An 18,856-nucleotide genomic window follows, 5' to 3' on the forward strand; every position below is an offset into this window, starting at 1 on the left:
ACACACTTGGTATAAAAGCCAGTCTTCATGAAAAGACTAATTTATTTATTTTTTAAGAAAAAGAAATAGCATGACAGTAATACAGGTTAAAACACAACAGGAAACTCAATGCTGTTGTTTCTTTAATCAAAAAAATGTATTCTGTTGCAAGAACATAACATCTGATTCTTGAGACACTGGGTTGCAGTTTAAGCATGTAAGAAATTACAGATTTTTTTCAGATCCAAACAAAAAGTCTGACAGTATATTTTCTTCCATCATTGTAAAGAGCACATTTACGGTCCCTTCTCTTGAGATGGTGGGTTTTTTGTTCAGCCTTACCAGGAAGCCAGAGGTGAGTAGCCTTGTGTTGCTTATTTTGATTGCCCCACATTGTATTAATTCCACGCCATGTCTTCATTTCACCCATATATGGCTGCACTCACAGAGACAGCCAGCCACTGTGCCCATTCTCACACCATTTAGTTGTAGATAAAGTTGAACCTACAGGAAATACATATGAATATACAGCATACCTGAGCTCACACACACCCTTAATACACTCATTCTAACACACAAAAGTGATTTATACACAATATATAACACACACTACCTGCTTAGTAGTTGCGGTAGGCTGGATATGATTGGCCCATAGCCAGGGGCGTTGTCATAAAGCTCAAACAGAGGGGCTGCCACCAGTTTGTAATTCTTTGGGACTGCAAACAGAGCTGAAAGACACAGAAGCAAATATCACTAATGATTATGTGAGTAGAGTATGTAGAACAGATTTTGACTAGCTAAGGGGCACTTACCTTTTTCCTGCAGTTGAACCAGGAAGAGCTTTTTATGCTCCTTGGGTTTAGTGATGTGGGCTGGAATGTAGGGATACTGCAGCAGAACAGAAAAGCAAATATTTACAACACAAATATTTACTGTAGGCTCAATTTCTCCTCCTCCATACATTTCAGTGTAAACTGTACTGTGTGTTGGGTTATGCTCACCTGTGGGGGTTCAAAGTTGGGGCGCCACCAGTTTCCGATGGAGTCATCGATCACCCAATCCTGCTTCACCCCGTCCTGCCGGCCCAGGATCTGACAAAGACACAGTAAAGACAATCACTATGACATCACTGCATCCTACAGGATCTTAGAGAATGCTACCCCATTGATAGACGCAAACTACTTTAGCGCCTATTGACGATAAGTGTTTTTTGACCGGGGTAGTTTTGTTAAAAGCCCCCGACACTTGCTCTAAACATTAACACGCATCGCTTGCAGTACTGTTTTGGAAACTTAAGGAATTCATCTTTCATATCAGCGAGAAATATATATTTTTCAAACTGTAAATTACTACACACCTTTATAGGGCTAGGTTTGTGTTCCCACACGGCCGTATCCCCATGTTACAGTGCTTGTTTACGGAAGACATAGGCTGCCACCTGTGCTAATTAGCTATCTTGCGCACTCTGCACACCTGTGTGTAAGCTAACTGGGGAGCAAGTGTTGTTCATCAACTGGAGGCACACAATGTGTGCAAAACTGCTACAATAAGTTGTTTTTTTAAAGATTCTTTTTCGAAAGTGATGATTATTGATGTTTCTAAACATTAACACACAGCATCAGAATTGGAGTTTACACGGAGCCAAATGTAGGCGAATGGAATGGCTGAAAACTGAAAGAAGAGTTTGAGAGGTAAGAGAATGCTAGGATGGATGTCATCTGAGGTTGTGATTCCAACTCTGGCCGGCCTCCTTTGAGAGTATATGTGTATCGTACCTCTGTCATCAGACGTTTCAGCCCATCCACCTCATCCTCCCCTGGGCTCAGCTCTCCACCTGGCCTACAAGAGACAAATAGACAACCCTATAAGAGAACCATACAAACATACATGCACACACTTTAAAAACAAACAGACTGTTGATGTAACTCCTGCAGGCTGTGCTTGGTTGGTAGTAGTGCTTACAGTTTGAAGAAGGTGGTTCCCAGCTGCAACAGCAGTACATGGGGCAACCTGTGCTCATGGACAATAAGCACTCCCTCCACCGCCCTCCGCATGCCCAGCTTGTCAAACTCCTCCCGCATCCTCTGGAACCGTGCTGCCACTGAACTGTCCTTCTCATACAGAGGCTCCTTGGTCCCAAATGTGTAGTTGGTGAGAGGGTATCTGAAACAATGTCATGAATACCATTTTTAAATGTGCACATCCCATAGCATGCCTCGACTAATGTGCACACACTACCCAGAACAAGCGGTTGGTGGCACCTTAATTGGGGAGGAAGGGCTCGTGGTAATGGCTGGAGCGGAATTGTCGGAATGGTATCAAATACACCAAACACATGGTTTCCATTGTTCGATGCCATACCAATCGCTCCGTTCCAGCCATTATTATGATCCGTCCTCCCCTCAACAGCCTTCACTGCTACCCAGTAACCCCTCACAAACACACACGGTATAGCTTTTGAATGAGGATGCATCTACAGGACAGTAGACTAGCAATTCATCGTAATTTTGTGCCACAAACTGGGCTGTCAAATTGGACATAGAGTCAGCTGCAAAGCTAGCCAGAATTCAAATAGACATTCATTACATTCTCTCTCCAGATCAGGACAGCGCAGAGCCGGCTCAAGATACTGCTTGGAAAACATAATACTATAGCAGTCCACAAGATTTGACAACACTTCCGGTAGTTACTCACCCCAAAGCTCGTCCAGAGACGGTAGGAAAGCAAGACACCCCACTCTCAAATTGTTTCTGATCGGGGCGGGGCCACTGTTTCTTAAAATTTATTTTATTTTACCTTTAACTAGACAAGTCAGTTAAGAACAAATTCTTATTTTCAATGACGGCCTAGGAATAATGGGTTAACTGCCTTGTTCAGGGGCAGAACGCCAGATTGGAACCTTGTCAGCTCTGGGATTTGAACTTGAAACCTTTCGGATACTAGCCCAACGCTCTAACCACTAGGCTACCCTGCTGCCCAGGTTTACTTATTGTCCTCATATCACAGGTGCCCCAGGGCGAGACATCTCACTGGCAAATGTTTTCTGGGCGGGACAGGTAGAGTGAAAGGAAGGGGCCATTAAGTAGAGCAGAGCTAGCTCAAAGATAGAAGAATGAGACAAAAGAACACGCCAGATATTTCACCTGATGTGTAAATGTGAAGCATCTGGTTGGCATTTCCACTCACAACCAAATATGGTGATGAGAAGAAGCCCAGTGGCTGGCAGTGGGAGACATTCTGCAGATTTTCTCATCGATTAAACATTTCGTAATAATCGTAATACAGTTTTCTGTTTCCAAAACTATAATCTGTAACAGAGTGGACTGCATTTTGTAAACTTAACCATTTTCCAAAGTTACTAAAAATGGTGGTGTTTACTACAAATTGAGTTATTGGGCACACACACCCAATTCAGAGTACGCGTTCCATAACAAAAATATGCAAATACATGCTACAATGCGCCAATATGATCTCACCTTCGGGTGTTGAGTGGTGGTGTAATGTCCTCTCAAGACCCGTGGTCTGGAGTAGGATTAGATAGGGTTAAATAGTGGAATGGGGTGGAGATTTTTTTAAATGATAGATGGCTAATAGTTGGAGGGGCAATTTTCCACTAAGGTATCAACAATTTAATGTAGGTAGGCTATGAATGGTCTCACAGCATTGCAATAGGTGGTGGTGTATGCACCTAAAAGTTGGATGCAATCTGACAACCAAATCCGAAAGAAGATCGATCGCGCTAGCTCGTGCTTGTTTCACATTTTACAAACATAATATATTAATTATTAGAAATTCAAATCTGTTTTCACATCAATACATAGGTTCATTATTAAGCTACTTAACATAATTTACATATTTAATAGTGTCAATGGAAGTTGTTGTAGGTCAACTTGTTTTTTGAAGTCCATCCTTCTTTTTAATTACATTTTGATTTGTTAAAATCCCACCCGTTACAACCCCTATTACTAGCTTCTTCAACCTCTCTTTCGTATTGTCTGAGATCCCCAAAGATTGGAAAGCTGCCGCGGTCATCCCCCTCTTCAAAGGGGGAGACACTCTAGACCCAAACTGCTACAGACCTATATCCATCCTACCCTGACTTTCTAAGGTCATCGAAAGCCAAGTTAACAAACAAATCACAGACCATCTCGAATCCCACCGTACCTTTTCCACTATGCAATTATGCAATCTGGTTTCCGAGCTGGTCATGGGTGCACCTCAGCCATGCTCAAGGTCCTAAACGATATCATAACCGCCATTGATAAGAGACAATACACTGTGCAGCTCTATTCGTCAACCTGGCCAAGGCTTTCGGCTCTGTCAATCACCATATTCTTATCGGCAGACTCAACAGCCTTGGTTTCTCAAATGACTGTCTCGCCTGGTTCACCAACTACTTCTCAGACAGAGTTCAGTGTGTCAAATCGGAGGGCCTGTTGTCCGGACCTCTGGCAGTCTCTATGGGGGTGCCACAGGGTTCAATCCTAGGGCCGACTCTTCTCTGTATACATCAATGATGTCGCTCTTGCTGCTGGTGATTCTCTGATCCACCTATACGCAGAGAACACCATTCTGTATACTTCTGGCCCTTCTTCGGACACTGTGTTAACTAACCTCCAGATGAGCTTCAATGCCACACCATTCTCCTTCCATGGCCATACAACTGCTCTTAAATGCAAGCAAAACTAAATGCATGCTCTTCAACCAATCGCTGCCCACACCTGCCCATCCGTCCAGCATCACTACTCTGGACGGTTCTGACCTAGAATATGTGGACAACTACAAATAACTAGGTGTCTGGTTAGACTGTAAGCTCTCCTTCCAGACTCACATTAAGCATCTCTAATACAAAATTCAATCTAGAATCGGCTTCCTATTTTGCAACAAAGCATCCTTCATCCTTCAAAGCATCCTTCATCCTTCATGTCATTTACAAAATAGCCTCCAACATTCTACTCAGCAAATTGGATGCAGTCTATCACAGTGCCATCCGTTTTGTCACCAAAGCCCCATACACTACCCACCACTGCGACCTGCATGCTCTCGTTGGCTGGCCCTAGCTTCATATCCGTCGCCAAACCCACTGGCTCCAGGTCATCTATAAGTCTTTGCTAGGTAAAGCCCCACCTTATCTCTGCTCACTGGTCACCATAGCAGCACCGACCCGAAGCACTCGCTCCAGCAGGTACATTTCACTGGTCACCCCCAAAGCCAACACTCCCTTTGGCTGCCTTTCCTTCCAGTTCTCTGCTGCCAATGACTGAAACGAACTGCAAAAATCACTGAAGCCTCATATCTCCCTCACTAGCTTTAAGCACAAGCTGTCAGAGCAGCTCACAGATCACTGCACCTGTACATAGCCAATCTGTAAATAGCCCATCCAACTACCTCATCACCATGTTATTTATTTGGCTCCTTTGCACCCCAGTACTGCTACCTGCACACTCATCTTCTGCACATCTATCACCTCAGTGTTTAATTTGCCATACTGTAATAATTTCATCACTATGGCCTATTTATTGCCTAACCTCCTTATCCTACCTCATTTGCACACACTTTATATAGACTGTCTGTGTTGTATTATTGACTGCATGTTTGTTTATTCCATGTGTAACTCTGTGTTGTTGTTTGCTTCGCACTGCTTTGCGTTATATTGGCCAGGTCGCAGTTGTAAATGAGAACTGGTTCTCGACTAGCCTACCTGGTTAAATAAAGGTGAAATATATATATTTTTTAAACTTCTCTTGCAAAGCTTGCAGTCCATTAACTCTTCCAAACAATTGAGTGAAATACGGGTATTGTAGCAGTCTTTGCATAACCACTATACATACACACATAATCTGACGTTAAAAACCTATCGTCGTCGTCCCTTCACCCTGTTACTCACAAATTAATGGTTCTCTCCAGGCTGAGTGGTTTTGCAGGCGCGCTCATGTATTTGTTCCCGCCGAACTGACTGACCCCGCGCGGCCAGCCGGCGGATGAACGATTGGGAACAGGCACACTCGACATTGCTCCAATACCACTATACAAAATCTAGCTTCAAAATCCTCAGGTAGAAATGCAATGCAAAACATGTACTAGAACAATAACAAAGAAAAATGGAAGGCCGTAACCATGCGAAAATTGCCTTCCTCTCTTTCTCTTTTTCCTGTTCCGTGTTTGATGCAGTAGGTAAACTTTCGACAATTGGGGCATTGCCGCCACCTATCTTGCTGGAGTGTAATAACCAGCAATAATAATAGTAGCTCCTGTAGATGAAAATCTGAATTTTGAGGTGGTCGAACTCTATCCAATTGCTTTGCCCTTGTCCAACATACCCCAAAAGTTCTGTTAAATGTGAAAACTATAACCCTGCATGAATAAGGTCATGATGGTTCATCAATAAAAGCACTTTCCTCCATCAAATCTAATTTTATTGGTCACGTTCATATATTTAGCAGATGTTATTGCGGGTGTAGCGAAATGCTTGTGTTCCTAGCTTCAACAGTGCAGTAGTATCAAACAGTTCAGAACAATACACACTAATCTAAAAGTAAAATAATTAAATTAAGAAATATATAAATATTACATCAAGCAATGTTGGAGTGGCATTGACAACAAAACAGTGTTAATTTAACCTTTATTTAACTAGGCAAATACAGTAGAATAGAATACAGTATATAAATATGAGATGAGTAAAGCAGTATGTAAACATTATTGAAGTGGCCAGTGATTCAACAGTTTAACAGTGTGATGGCCTTGAGATAGAAGCTGTTTTTCAGTTTTTCTGTCCCAGCTTTGATGCACCTGTACTGACCTTGCCTTCTGTAAGATAGAGGCAGGAACAGGCCGTGGCACGGGTGGTTGATGTCCTTGATTATCTTTTTGGCCTTCCTGTGACATCGGGTGCTGTAGGTGTCCTGGAGGGCATGTAGTTTGCCCCCGGTGATGCGTTGGGCAGACCACATCACCCTCTGAAGAGCCCTGCGGTTTGCGGGCTGTGCAGTTACCATACCAGGCCGTGATACAGCCTGACAGGATGCTCTCAATTGTGCATCTGTAAAAGTTTGTCAGGGTTTTAGGGGCCTCCCGTTGAGGTTTTCCTGTAATTCTCACGGGTCAGGAGGCTATACATGAGTGTGTCATGTTGGTAGGCTGTTACCTTCACATAACACAGAGCTGTACACACATTGTGTATTCAAAACAGGCCCGGCCCAGAGTCATACACAGGTACTCTTTGTTTACAGCATATCATTACTACCACCAGTAGTGAAGGCAATCTGGGGAACAACTCAGAGTTTAGTGTGTCTCCGTCAGCCCAACAGAGGTAGTGAAACATCCCTGTTGAGTTTCTAACCAGCATTCTCTGTGGATATTAATAGTCTGGACAATTCGGCCCTATGCAGCACCCAGTCCTATCCTTACTGGCACATGACCCATGTGTTGCCCAGCGTGATCACAGGCTTCTGTTGCATTGTGGGAATCCCTGGGAATGTGGTGGTTCTGATAGTCGTGGGGCGGAAATTTGAGAGTGGGAACTTCAACATGCGTCTGATGCCGAATCTGGCACTGTGTGACCTGATGGTCTTGCGGTGCCTGCCTCTAGTTATCAACAGCCTACTGAGGGCCTGGGATCTGGGCCCCACTGCCTGCAAGCTGCTCTTCTTTCTGATCTATTGCAGCCTGAATGGTAGTGTGCTGACCATCACCCTGCTGAGTGTGCAGTGCTGCATCCAGGTGCTGTACCCCCACAACTGGGCGCAGCTAGGCCATATGGGGGAAGAGGCACTCCTCCTGTCCCTGTGGGGGCTGGCAGGGTTCATTGCCTCTACCACCTTCTCTGTCCTTGACGTCAAGACATACGATGGCGGCAAATCCTGCAGCTCACACTTCCAGAGCCTCAGATAAGAAATGGCCACCCTACTTGTCCCAACGCTGCTGGGATTTGTAGTTCCCTGCTGCATCCTGGTGGCGTCCTACTTCTACCTCCACAGAAGGGTGAGCCAGGCGGCCCTGCTCAGGCAGCGGACGGTGACCAAGCTGGCCATCTGCATCGTTGTGTCCTTCTTCTGCTTCTGGACTCCGCTGCACCTGTTCAACCTGCTGGCCCTGGTGAACTTGGCCGTGCAGAACGAGGTTGTGGAGAATGTGTGTGACTCAGCTTGGAATGTCCTCATGGGTTTCACCATCATCAACAGCTCCCTCAACCCTTTCCTCTATGCCTTTGCCTCTTCAGGAATTCCCAGGGCAAGCCCCCACATGACACTGACTTCCATTGAGTAGATATAATTGTTTAAAGCACTATGTACAAGCATTATGTAACTGTGACTATTTTTGTTGTGCTTATATTTTGTTCAAATGATTCTAGAGGCCATCTGATATGATTGTATTTTATTATAGCAGCCAGTGAATGTTTTCATAAGGAAATAAGTGCATGTGTGTTATTCAAAAGTAAAATTAAGGAAAAAACATATGTGTAACTGACAATGAAATGATCTTGCTGTTGACAAATTAAAAGTAGCTAAGTCCACATTTGCCTGCTTCTCAATAGAGTTGACACAATTCAATTAGTAATGTATATTTATTTATCAATATTCAGAATGTTACATAAACATAACAAGAGATTCATAAAAAAAACAAAGCTGCCTCTGTACACTAAGGATTCAACACAATGGGAAGATGGGGGCGAAGACCTCAGGTTGTCAACTGGGGTGAGTCTGCGGTCACAGCTGTGTGTCCTTGACAACCTCCGTCTGCATGGAAGGGACCAGGTACCGTACAGCCCAGTGCACCATGCCATCAGGAATCCTGCACGATACACACACACACACACACACACACGGTGCTTTCGGAAAGTATTCAGACCCCTTGACTTTTTCCACATTTTTGTAGGTTACAGCCTTATCCTAAAATTGATTCAAATAGTCCCCCCCTCATCATCATTCTAAACAAAAAATCCCATAATGACAAAGCAAAAACAGGATTTTAGAAAAATCTATTTACATACACAACCTTTCAAAAGTTTGGGGGTCACAGAAACGTCCCTGTTTTTTAAAGAAAACCAATTTTGTTTGTCCATTAAAATAACATCAAAAAGATCAGAAATACAGTGTAGACATTCATGTTGTAAATGACTATTGTAGATGGAAACGGCCCATTATCAGCAACTATCTCTCCTTGTGTTCCAATGGCACGTTGTGTTAGCTAATTCAAGTTTATAATTTTAAAATTGATCATTAGAATACCTTTTGCAATTACAGTCGGGCAAAAAAGTATTTAGTCAGCCACCAATTGTGCAAGTTCTCCCACTTAAAAAGATGAGAGGCTTGTAATTTTCATCATAGGTACACTTCAACTATGACAGACAAAATGAGGGAAAAAATTCACATTGTATGATTTTTTATGAATTTATTTGCAAATTATGGTGGAAAATAAGTATTTGGTCACCTACAAACAAGCAAGATTTCTGTCTCTCACAGACCTGTAACTTCTTCTTTAAGAGGCTCCTCTGTCCTCCACTTGTTACCTGTATTAATGGCACTTGTTTGAACTGTTATCAGTATAAAAGACACCTGTCCACAACCTCAAACAGTCACACTCCAAACTCCACTATGGCCAAGACCAAAGAGTTGTCAAAGGACACCAGAAACAAAATTGTAGACCTGCACCAGGCTGGGAAGACTGAATCTGCAATAGGTAAGCAGCTTGGTTTGAAGAAATCAACTGTGGGAGCAATTATTAGGAAATGGAAGACATACAAGACCACTGTTAATCTCTTTCGATCTGGGGCTCCACGCAAGATCTCACCCCGTGGGGTCAAAATGATCACAAGAACGGTGAGCAAAAATCCCATAACCACACGGGGGGACCTAGTGAATGACCTGCAGAGAGCTGGGACCAAAATAACAAAGCCTACCATCAGTAACACACTACGCCGCCAGGGACTCAAATCCTGCAGTGCCAGACGTGTCCCCCTGCTTAAGCCAGTACATGTCCAGGCCCGTCTGAAGTTTGCTAGAGAGCATTTGGATGATCCAGAAGAAAATTGGGAGAATGGGAGAATAGCATATGGTCAGATGAAACCAAAATATAACTTTTTGGTAAAAACTCAACTCGTCTTCTTTGGAGGACAAAGAATGCTGAGCTGCATCCAAAGAACACCATACATACTGTGAAGCATGGGGGTGGAAACATCATGCTTTGGGGCTGTTTTTCTGCAAAGGGACCAGGACGACTGATCCGTGTAAAGGAAAGAATGAATGGGGCCATGTATCGTGAGATTTTGAGTGAAAACCTCCTTCCATCAGCAAGGGCATTGAAGATGAAACGTAGCTGGGTCTTTCAGCATGACAATGATCCCAAACACACCGCCCGGGCAACGAAGGAGTGGCTTCGTAAGAAGCATTTCAAGGTCCTGGAGTGGCCTAGCCAGTCTCCAGATCTCAACCCCATAGAAAATCTTTGGAGGGAGTTGAAAGTCCGTGTTGCCCAGCAACAGCCCCAAAACATCACTGCTCTAGAGGAGATCTGCATGGAGGAATGGGCCAAAATACCAGCAACAGTGTGTGTAAACTTTGTGGAGACTTACAGAAAACGTTTGACCTCTGTCATTGCCAACAAAGGGTATATAACAAAGTATTGAGATAAACTTTTGTTATTGACCAAATACTTATTTTCCACCATAATTTGCAAATCAATTCATTAAAAATCCTACAATGTGATTTTCTGGATTTTTTTCTTCTAATTTTGTCTGTCATAGTTGAAGTGTACCTATGATAAACTACAGGCCTCTCATCTTTTTAAGTGAGAGAACTTGCACAATTGGTGGCTGACTAAATACTTTTTTGGCCCACTGTACGTTAGCACAGCTTAAAACTGTTATGCTGATTAAAGAAGCAATATAACTGGCCTTCTTTTGACTAGTTGAGTATCTGGAGCATCAGCATTTGTGGGTTCGATTACAGGCTCAAAATGGCTAGAAACAAATACATTTCTTCTGAAACTCGTCAGTCTGTTCTTGTTCTGAGAAATGAAGGCTACTCCATGCGAGACATTACCAAGAAACTGAAGATCTCGTACAATGCTGTGTACTATGGACCAACATTTTTTTGATTTTCTTTAAAAAAAACAAGGACATTCCTAAGTGACCCCAAACTTTTGAACGATAGTGTAAGTATTCAGACCCTTTACTCAGTACTTTGTTAAAGAACCTTGGCAGCGATTACAGCCTTGAGTCTTGGGTTTGGCGTTACAAGCTTGACACACCTGTATTTTGGGAGTTTCTCCCATTCGTCTCTGCAGATCCTCTCAAGCTCCGTCAGATTGGTTGGGGAGTATTGCTGCACAGCTATTTTCAGCTCTCTCCAGAGATGTTGAATCTGGTTCAAGTTCAGGCTCTGGCTGGGCCACTCAAGGACATTCAGACATTCAAGGACACGTGTGCTTAGGGTCATTGTCCTGTTGGAAGTCTGAGGTCCTGGGAGCTCTGGAGCAGGTTTTGATCAAGGAACTCTGTACTTAGCTCTGTTCATCTTTGCCTTGATCCTGACTAGTATCCCAGTCCCTGCCACTGAAAAACATCCCCACAGCATGATGCTGCCACCACCATGCTTCACCGTAGGGATGGTGCTAGGATGCCTCCAGAAGTGACACTTGGCATTCAGGCCAAAGAGTTCAATCTTGGTTTCATCAGACCAGAGAATATTGTTTCTCATGGTCTGAGTCTTTAGGTGCCTTTTGGCAAACTCTATGCGGGCTGTCATGTGCCTTTTACTAAGGAGTGGCTTCCATCTCGCCAAGTACTGCAAAGATGGTTGTCCTTCTGGAAGGTTCTCCCATCTCCACAGAGGAACTCTAGAGATCTGTCAGAGTGACCATCGGGTTCTTGGTTACCTCCCTGACCAAGGCCCCTTATCTCCCGATTGCTCAGTTTGGCCGGGCGGCCAGCTCTAGGAAGAGTATTGGTGGTTCCAAATTTTTTCAATTTAAGAATTGTATATATTTTTTTCTTTAACTTTTCTTTAACCAGGTAGGCCAGCAGAGAACAAATTCTCATTTACAACTGTGACCTGGCCAAGATAAAACAAAGCAGTGCGACAAAAACAACACAGAGTTACACATAAACAAACGTACAGTCAATAACACAATAGAAACATCTATGTGCAGTGTGTGTAGGGAGGTAAGGCAATAAATAGGCAATAAATAGGCCATGGAGGTGAAATAATTACAATTTAGCATTAACACTGGAGTGATAGATGTGCAGATGATGAAGTGCAAGTAGAGATCCTGGGGTGCAAAAGAGTAAGAGAATAAGTAACAATATGGGGATAAGGTAGTTGGGTGTGCTATTTACAGATTGGCTGTTGTGGTATCCCAGGAGGTCTACCCTGGGGAATGGTAATAGAGGGGAGGTACGTGAGGTGTCGTTGGCTCCCTCTGCTGGGAATACTGGGCTGGGCACCCCGACACGGACAGCTCCAAGTGGAGGTAATTAGGGTAAAGTGCCAACCAGCCGTGGAGGCCAAATAAAAGGAGCCCTGTGGCATACCACGAGAGAGAACGGGGAGAGACTGACACCGAGCAAAAGTAGAGTATGAGGACCGAGCCAAACCTAAGAGATTTTCTACCGATCCTCGATTTCGGTGATGTCATCTATAAAATAGCCTCCAACACTCTACTCAACAAACTGGATGCAGTCTATCACAGTGCCATCCGTTTTGTCACCAAAGCCCCATACACTACCCACCATTTCGACCTGTACGCTCTCGTTGGTTGGCCCTCGCTTCATACTCGTCGCCAAACCCACTGGCTACAGGTTATCTACAAGTCTCTGCTAGGTAAAGCCCCGCCTTATCTCAGCTCACTGGTCACCATAGCAGCACCCACTTGTAGCACGCGCTCCAGCAGGTATATCTCATTGGTCACCCCCAAAGCAAATTCCTCCTTTGGTCATCTTTCCTTCCAGTTCTCTGCTGCCCATGACTGGAACGAATTGCAAAAATCTCTGAAGCCGGAGACATCTCCCTCACTAGCTTTAAGCACCAGCTGTCAGAGCAGTTTACAGATCACTGCACCTGTACTTAGCTGTAAACAGCCCATCTACCTACCTTATCCCCATACTGGTATTTATTTATTTTGCTCCTTTGCACCCCAGTATCTACCTGCACATTCATCTTCTGCCGATCTACCATTCCAGTGTTTAATTGCTATATTGTAATTACTTCGCCACCATGGCCTATTTATTTCCTTAACTTACCTTATTTGCACTCACTGTTTATAGACTTTTTGTTTTTTGTTTGTTCTACTGTATTATTGACTGTATGTTTTGTTTATTCCATGTGTAACTCTGTGTTGTTGTATATGTTGAATTGCTACGCTTTATCTTGGCCAGGTAGCAGTTGCAAATGAGAACTTGTTCTCAACTAGCCTACCTGGTTAAATAAAGGTGAAATAAAATACATTTGTTTATTTTCTGGCTTAGTAAAGTTGTTTTTGTGGACTAAAACCTCCCTGTCTCTGCGTTAACCTCTGCACGCTCAACCCAACACCCCACGGTTTACCACCCTGTGTACAGGTACAGTGAATGGCAAGCCGCTCTGACAGCTGATGCTTACAGTTAGAGAGGGATATACAAGACTCCAGCTTCCTTGATTTTTGCAATTCTTTGCAGTCATTGGCAGCAGATAACTGGAAGGAAAGGCAGCCAAAGGGAGTGTTGGGTTTGGGTGTGACCAGTGAAATATACCTGTGGGGCGGGGCTTCACCAAGCATAGACTTATAGATGACCTGGAGCCAGTGGGTTTGGTAACGAATATGTAGTGAGGCCCAGCCAACGAGAGCATACAGGTCGCAGTGGTGGGTAGTGTATGGGGCTTGGGTGACAAAACGGATGGTACTGTGATAGCAAGCTGGATGTAGTCTGAGTAGAGTGTTGGGGGCTAAAATGACATCGCCGGTCAAGGATCGGTAGGACAGTCAGTTTTACAAGGGTATGTTTGGCAGCATGAGTGAAGGAGGCTTTGTTGTGAAATAGGAAGCCGATTGTAGATTTAATTTTGGATTGGAGATGCTTAATGTGAGTATGGAATGAGAGTTTACAGTCTAACCAGGCACTTAGAATATGTGGACAACTACAAATGTCTAACTCAGAACCATCCAGAGTGGTGATGCTAGTCGGGCGGGAGGGTGTGGGCAGCAATCGGTTGAAGAGCATGCACTTAGTTTTACTTGCATTGAAAAGCAGTTGGAGGTCTCGGAATGAGTGTTGTATGGCATTGAAGCTCGTTTGGTGGTTTGTTAGCAGTGTCCAAAGAAGGATCAGTTGTATACAGAATGGTGTCGTCTGCGTAGAGGTGGATCAGAGAATCACCAGCAGCAAGAGCGACATCATTGATATATACAGAGAAAAGAGTTGGCCCGAGAATTGAACCCTGTGGTACCCCCATAGACACTGCCAGAGGTCTGGACAACAGGCCCTCCAATTTGACACACTGAACTCTATCAGAGAAGTAGTTGGTGAACCAGGCGAGACAGTCATTTGAGAAGCCACGGCTGTTGAGTCTGCCGATAAGAATACGGTGATTGACAGAGTTGAAAGCCTTGGCCATGTCGATGAAGACGACTGCACAGTACTGTCTTTTATTGATGGCAGTTATGATATCGTTTAGTACCTTGAGCGTGGTTGAGGTGCACCCATGACCAGCTCGGAAACCAGATTACATAGTGGAGAAGGGACGGTGGGATTCAAAATGGTCTGTGATCTGTTTGTTAACTTGGCTTTAAAAGATTTTTAGAAAGGCAGGGCAGGATGGATATAGGTCTGTAGCAGTTTGGGCCTAGAGTGTCTCCCCTTTGAACAGGGGGATGACCGCGGCAGCTTTCCAATCTTTGGGGATCTCAGATGATACGTAAGAGAGGTTGAACAAGCTAGTAATACGGGTTACAACAATTTCGGATTATAATTTTAGAAAGGAGGGTCCAGATTGTCTAGCCCAGCTGATTTGTAGGGATCCAGATTTTGCATCAGCTGTCTGGATTTGGGTGAAGGAGAAGCAGGGGGGAGGGGGGGGGGTGGCTTGGGCACGTTGCTGCAGTGGGTGCTGAGATGTTGGCCGGGGTAGGGTTAGCCAGGTGGAAAGCATGGCCAGCCGTAGAAAAAAGCTTATTGAAATGATTGATTATGTATTTATCGGTGGTGACAATGTGTCCTTTCCTCTGGGCATGGGCAGCTGAGAGAAGGTGCACTTATTCTACATGAACTTTAGTGTCCCAAACATTTTGGGAATTAGTGCTACAGGATGCACATTTCTGTTTGAAAAAGCTAGCCTTAGCTTTCCTAACTGACTGAGTATATTGATTCCTGACTTCCCTGAAAAGTTGCATATCGCGGGGGCTATTCGATGCTAATGCAGAACGCCACATGATGTTTTTGTGCTGGCCAAGGGCAGTAAAAGTCTGGGGTGAACCAAGGGCTATATCGGTTCTCTGTTCTTATGGATTTAGGGTTGTACCTGGTAGGTTCCTTGATCATTTGTGTGAGACTGAAGGCATTTAGCATAGATTGTAGGATGGCCGGGGTGTTAAGCATGTCCCAGTTTAGGTCATCTAACAGCACGAACTCTGAAGATAGACGGGGGGCAATCAATTCACATATGTTGTCCAGGGCACAGCTGGGGCTGAAGGGGGTCTATAACAAGCGGCAACGGTGAGACTTGTTTCTGGAAAGGTGGATTTTTAAAAGTAGAAGCTCGAATTGTTTGGGCACAGACCTGGATAGTATAACAGAACTCTGCAGGCTAACTCCGCCCCCTTTGGCAGTTCCATCCTGTCGGAAAATGTTATAGTTAGGGATGGAAATGTAAGGATTTTGGTGGCCTTCTTAAGCCAGGATTCAGACAAGGCTAGGATATCCGGGCTGGCGTAGTGTGCTAAAGCAGTGAATAAAACAAACTTAAGGAGGAGGCTTCTAATGTTAACATACATGAAACCAAGGCCTTTATGGTTACAGAAGTCAACAAATGAGAGCGCCTGGGGAATGGGAGTGGAGCTAGGGGCTGCAGGGCCTGGGTTAACCTGTACATCACCAGAGGAACAGAGGAGGAGTAGGATAAGGGTACGGCTAAAGGCTATAAGAACTGGTCGTCTAGTGTGTTCGGAACAGAGAGTAAAAGAAGCAGATTTTTGGGTGCGGAGGAATAGATGATTCAAGCAATAATGTACAGACAAGGATATGGTAGGATGTGAGTACAGTGGAGGTAAACCCAGGCATTGAGTGATGAGAGGTTGTCTCTACCTTCTTGCCCTTTGTGCGGTTGTCTGTGCCCAATAATGTTTGTACCCTGTTTTGTGCTGCTACCATGTTGTGCTGCTGCCATGATGTTGTCATGTGTTGCTGCCATGCTATGTTGTCGTCTTAGGTCTCCCTTTATGTAGTGTTGTGTTGTCTCTCTTGTTGTGATGTGTGTTTTGTCCTATATTTTTATTTAATACATTTTTATTTTTAATATCAGCCCCCGTCCCCGCAGGAGGCCTTTTGGTAGGCCGTCATTGTAAATAAGAATATGTTCTTAACTGACTTGCCTCGTTAAATAAAATTTGAAAAAAAAAACATAAATACACACACCCCATACTCACCTCCATGTTGTACAGATCTTTTGTCTGACTGAGTTGAGCGATGTGCTGAAACAAAAGCAAGAACGGAGCAAATGGAATGGCATCAAAGACCTGGAAACCATGTTTTTAATGTATTTGTTACCATTTCACTCAATCCGCTCCAGTCATTAGAATGAGCCTGTTCTTCCCAATTAAGGTGCATATGTGTGGGTGTCTGGGTTTGGAGGCCAGGAGGTGCGTCTCTTACCAGCAAGGGCTGTTGTCTTTAGCAGCCCCAGCTGATGTGGTGGTCAGCTCACCAACCGATAAGTAAAACTGGCTCCTTGTCTGAGGAGATGAGGACACATTTAGAGTAAAATAAAATATGAATGGTAAAGAATAAAGAACAGGAGCTGTCTCTCTAAGACCAAAGGACTACTCTAGTATCAGTATCATAGGATCATTCACACGCACCTGCTCAGAGTCCATGTTGAACTGCAGGGTGTATGAATACACACACACTGTGCAATTAATGAGACTGGAGAAGCACTCACGGTCCTCCTGCCTGCCAGAGGATACAGGTAGATAGAAATGCATCACCATTTGCTGTATGGTTTTTAATTACCTTAAGTTTTGTCTCGTCTTGTTTCTCCTTATGTTGGCTGTTAGATTTGTACCGGCTTAAAAAGAAATGGTTTATAGGTGGGTTTTAGACATACATGTAATTTAATATGATCTCATAGGCCTCTATGCTTGTCCTAAATGTTAACTCACTCCTGAAGAGTCTCCCAGGCGTCCTGGGTCAGTATGGCGGGGATGTGCACCACTCCATCAGAGAAGAACAGCAACGTTGTCAAACCCTCAGTCGGCCGGGCTTGGAACTCTGACATTCGGCCGGCCGACCTACACACACACACACACACACACACACACACACACACACACACACACCACCTTCTAAACTTGGAACACAGGCCTTGCATGAAGTGTATGTACTAGATGCCTCATTACCCCAACAACATGCGCTTTTATCAGAGTGTTCTTCTCCTCCTTTGGCTCTGTGCCATAACTCAGGATGACCTGCTCTATCCAGGACTCCAACTTAGTCCTCCTACCCCGAGTCATGGCCACACACCCTAAAACACTGGAGACCGGCATTTACAGAATAATGTGACAGTTGAGAGTTGATGGCACTAGTCCCTTATACTATTTTCAGTATACTCGCTAGTTACCTGTTATTACACTAACTGTGGTGACTATAATATCCATACACAGTTGTGGATTTATTAACTAGCTAAACATTGCAGTGAAAAGCATCTCATGGTACTAACTTTCCCACACATATCTAGTTTACAAACTAAACTAAGATAAATTAGAACTAGGCCTAGCTAATAGAATAGATCATATCTAGAAAACATCAATACCAACTTTAACGTTAACGTTACTTAGCTAGCTTTGTGAACTGTACGGCGAAGTCTTCCTCCTACTCATGTGACAGCAAACTTAGCTGCTTACCCCTAACGTTAGCTAGCTACTGTAGATCCCCTAGGTCAGTGGTTCATAACCTTTTTTTAGTTACTGTACCACCAACTGAATTTTGCTTTGCCCGGAGTACCCCCTCGTGTGTATTTGGTCTTATGTGTCTACTCAATTACCACCCCTGGTTGGGAACCACTGCCCTAGGTCGTCATGTCGTTCAGATTTACACTATTACATTTGGGAACAGCGGCAATTATATATTGCAACTCACCTGATAGTAAAACAACGACAACCACCTTTGAGTCTGATTGAATGTAGCGGTTCCACTGACTGATGTTACTTTATTTACGTTCCGTTGGGGAACCTTTCCACAGCAAATGGTTCCCACTGCAATCCCCTATGATGGGAAACACTGTTCACGCCATTTCGATACCGAAGAGTGTCCTGTCCCACTGCACACGTTATATTCCTTTCCTTGTCCATTCATGACCCCTTATCTAAAATGTCTGTATTAAAGCACTTGTGGGGAACACCTGTATAGTCCCTTCATCTACCCTTAAAAAAAGAAAGGAGATGAGGAAATTATGGGGGCTGCAGGGTAGCCTAGTGGTTAGAGCGTTTGACTAGTAGCCGGAAAGGTTGCAAGTTCAAACCCCCGAGCTGACAAGGTACAAACAGGCAGTTAACCCACTGTTCCTAGGCCGTCATTGAAAATAAGAATTTGTTCTTAACTGACTTGCTTAGTAAAATAAAGGAAAAATAAAAATGTCTTTAGGAGTAACTTATTGGGAGCAACATCGCCTAGTGTAATTGCTCCCCTCTATTT

The 18,856-nt window shown here is 44.0% G+C and overlaps 1 protein-coding gene across 1 annotated transcript; it reads right to left on the bottom strand.

The window, feature by feature from the left end:
• Positions 1 to 6: 6 nt before the first annotated feature.
• On the bottom strand, positions 7 to 6,142 carry LOC135549502 (cleavage and polyadenylation specificity factor subunit 5-like). The gene is made up of 7 exons (XM_064979518.1): positions 5,867 to 6,142; positions 1,942 to 2,142; positions 1,755 to 1,818; positions 981 to 1,070; positions 792 to 867; positions 593 to 707; positions 7 to 483 (listed from the first exon to the last, which is right to left on the bottom strand). Exons 1-7 carry the CDS (start codon positions 5,989 to 5,991, stop codon positions 462 to 464), a joined length of 693 nt encoding a protein of 230 aa, XP_064835590.1. The 5' UTR covers positions 5,992 to 6,142; the 3' UTR covers positions 7 to 461.
• Between the last annotated feature and the right edge of the window lie 12,714 nt (positions 6,143 to 18,856).

The sequence above is a fragment of the Oncorhynchus masou genome, chromosome 1 (assembly GCF_036934945.1).
Source record: "Oncorhynchus masou masou isolate Uvic2021 chromosome 1, UVic_Omas_1.1, whole genome shotgun sequence".
In the NCBI taxonomy this organism is placed as follows: Eukaryota; Metazoa; Chordata; class Actinopteri; order Salmoniformes; family Salmonidae; genus Oncorhynchus; species Oncorhynchus masou.

What these genes read in the sequence shown, in the direction of transcription:
- LOC135549502 (XM_064979518.1), bottom strand. Translation starts at nt 5,991, where the DNA reads ATGTCGAGTGTGCCTGTTCCCAATCGTTCATCCGCCGGCTGGCCGCGC. An exon ending in CTGGAGAGAACCATTAATTT is followed by an intron (nt 2,143 to 5,866) that starts GTGAGTAACAGG and finishes ACATTGTTTCAG; the next exon opens with ATACCCTCTCACCAACTACA. An exon ending in CTACCGCAACTACTAAGCAG is followed by an intron (nt 484 to 592) that starts GTAGTGTGTGTT and finishes TATTTCCTGTAG; the next exon opens with GTTCAACTTTATCTACAACT.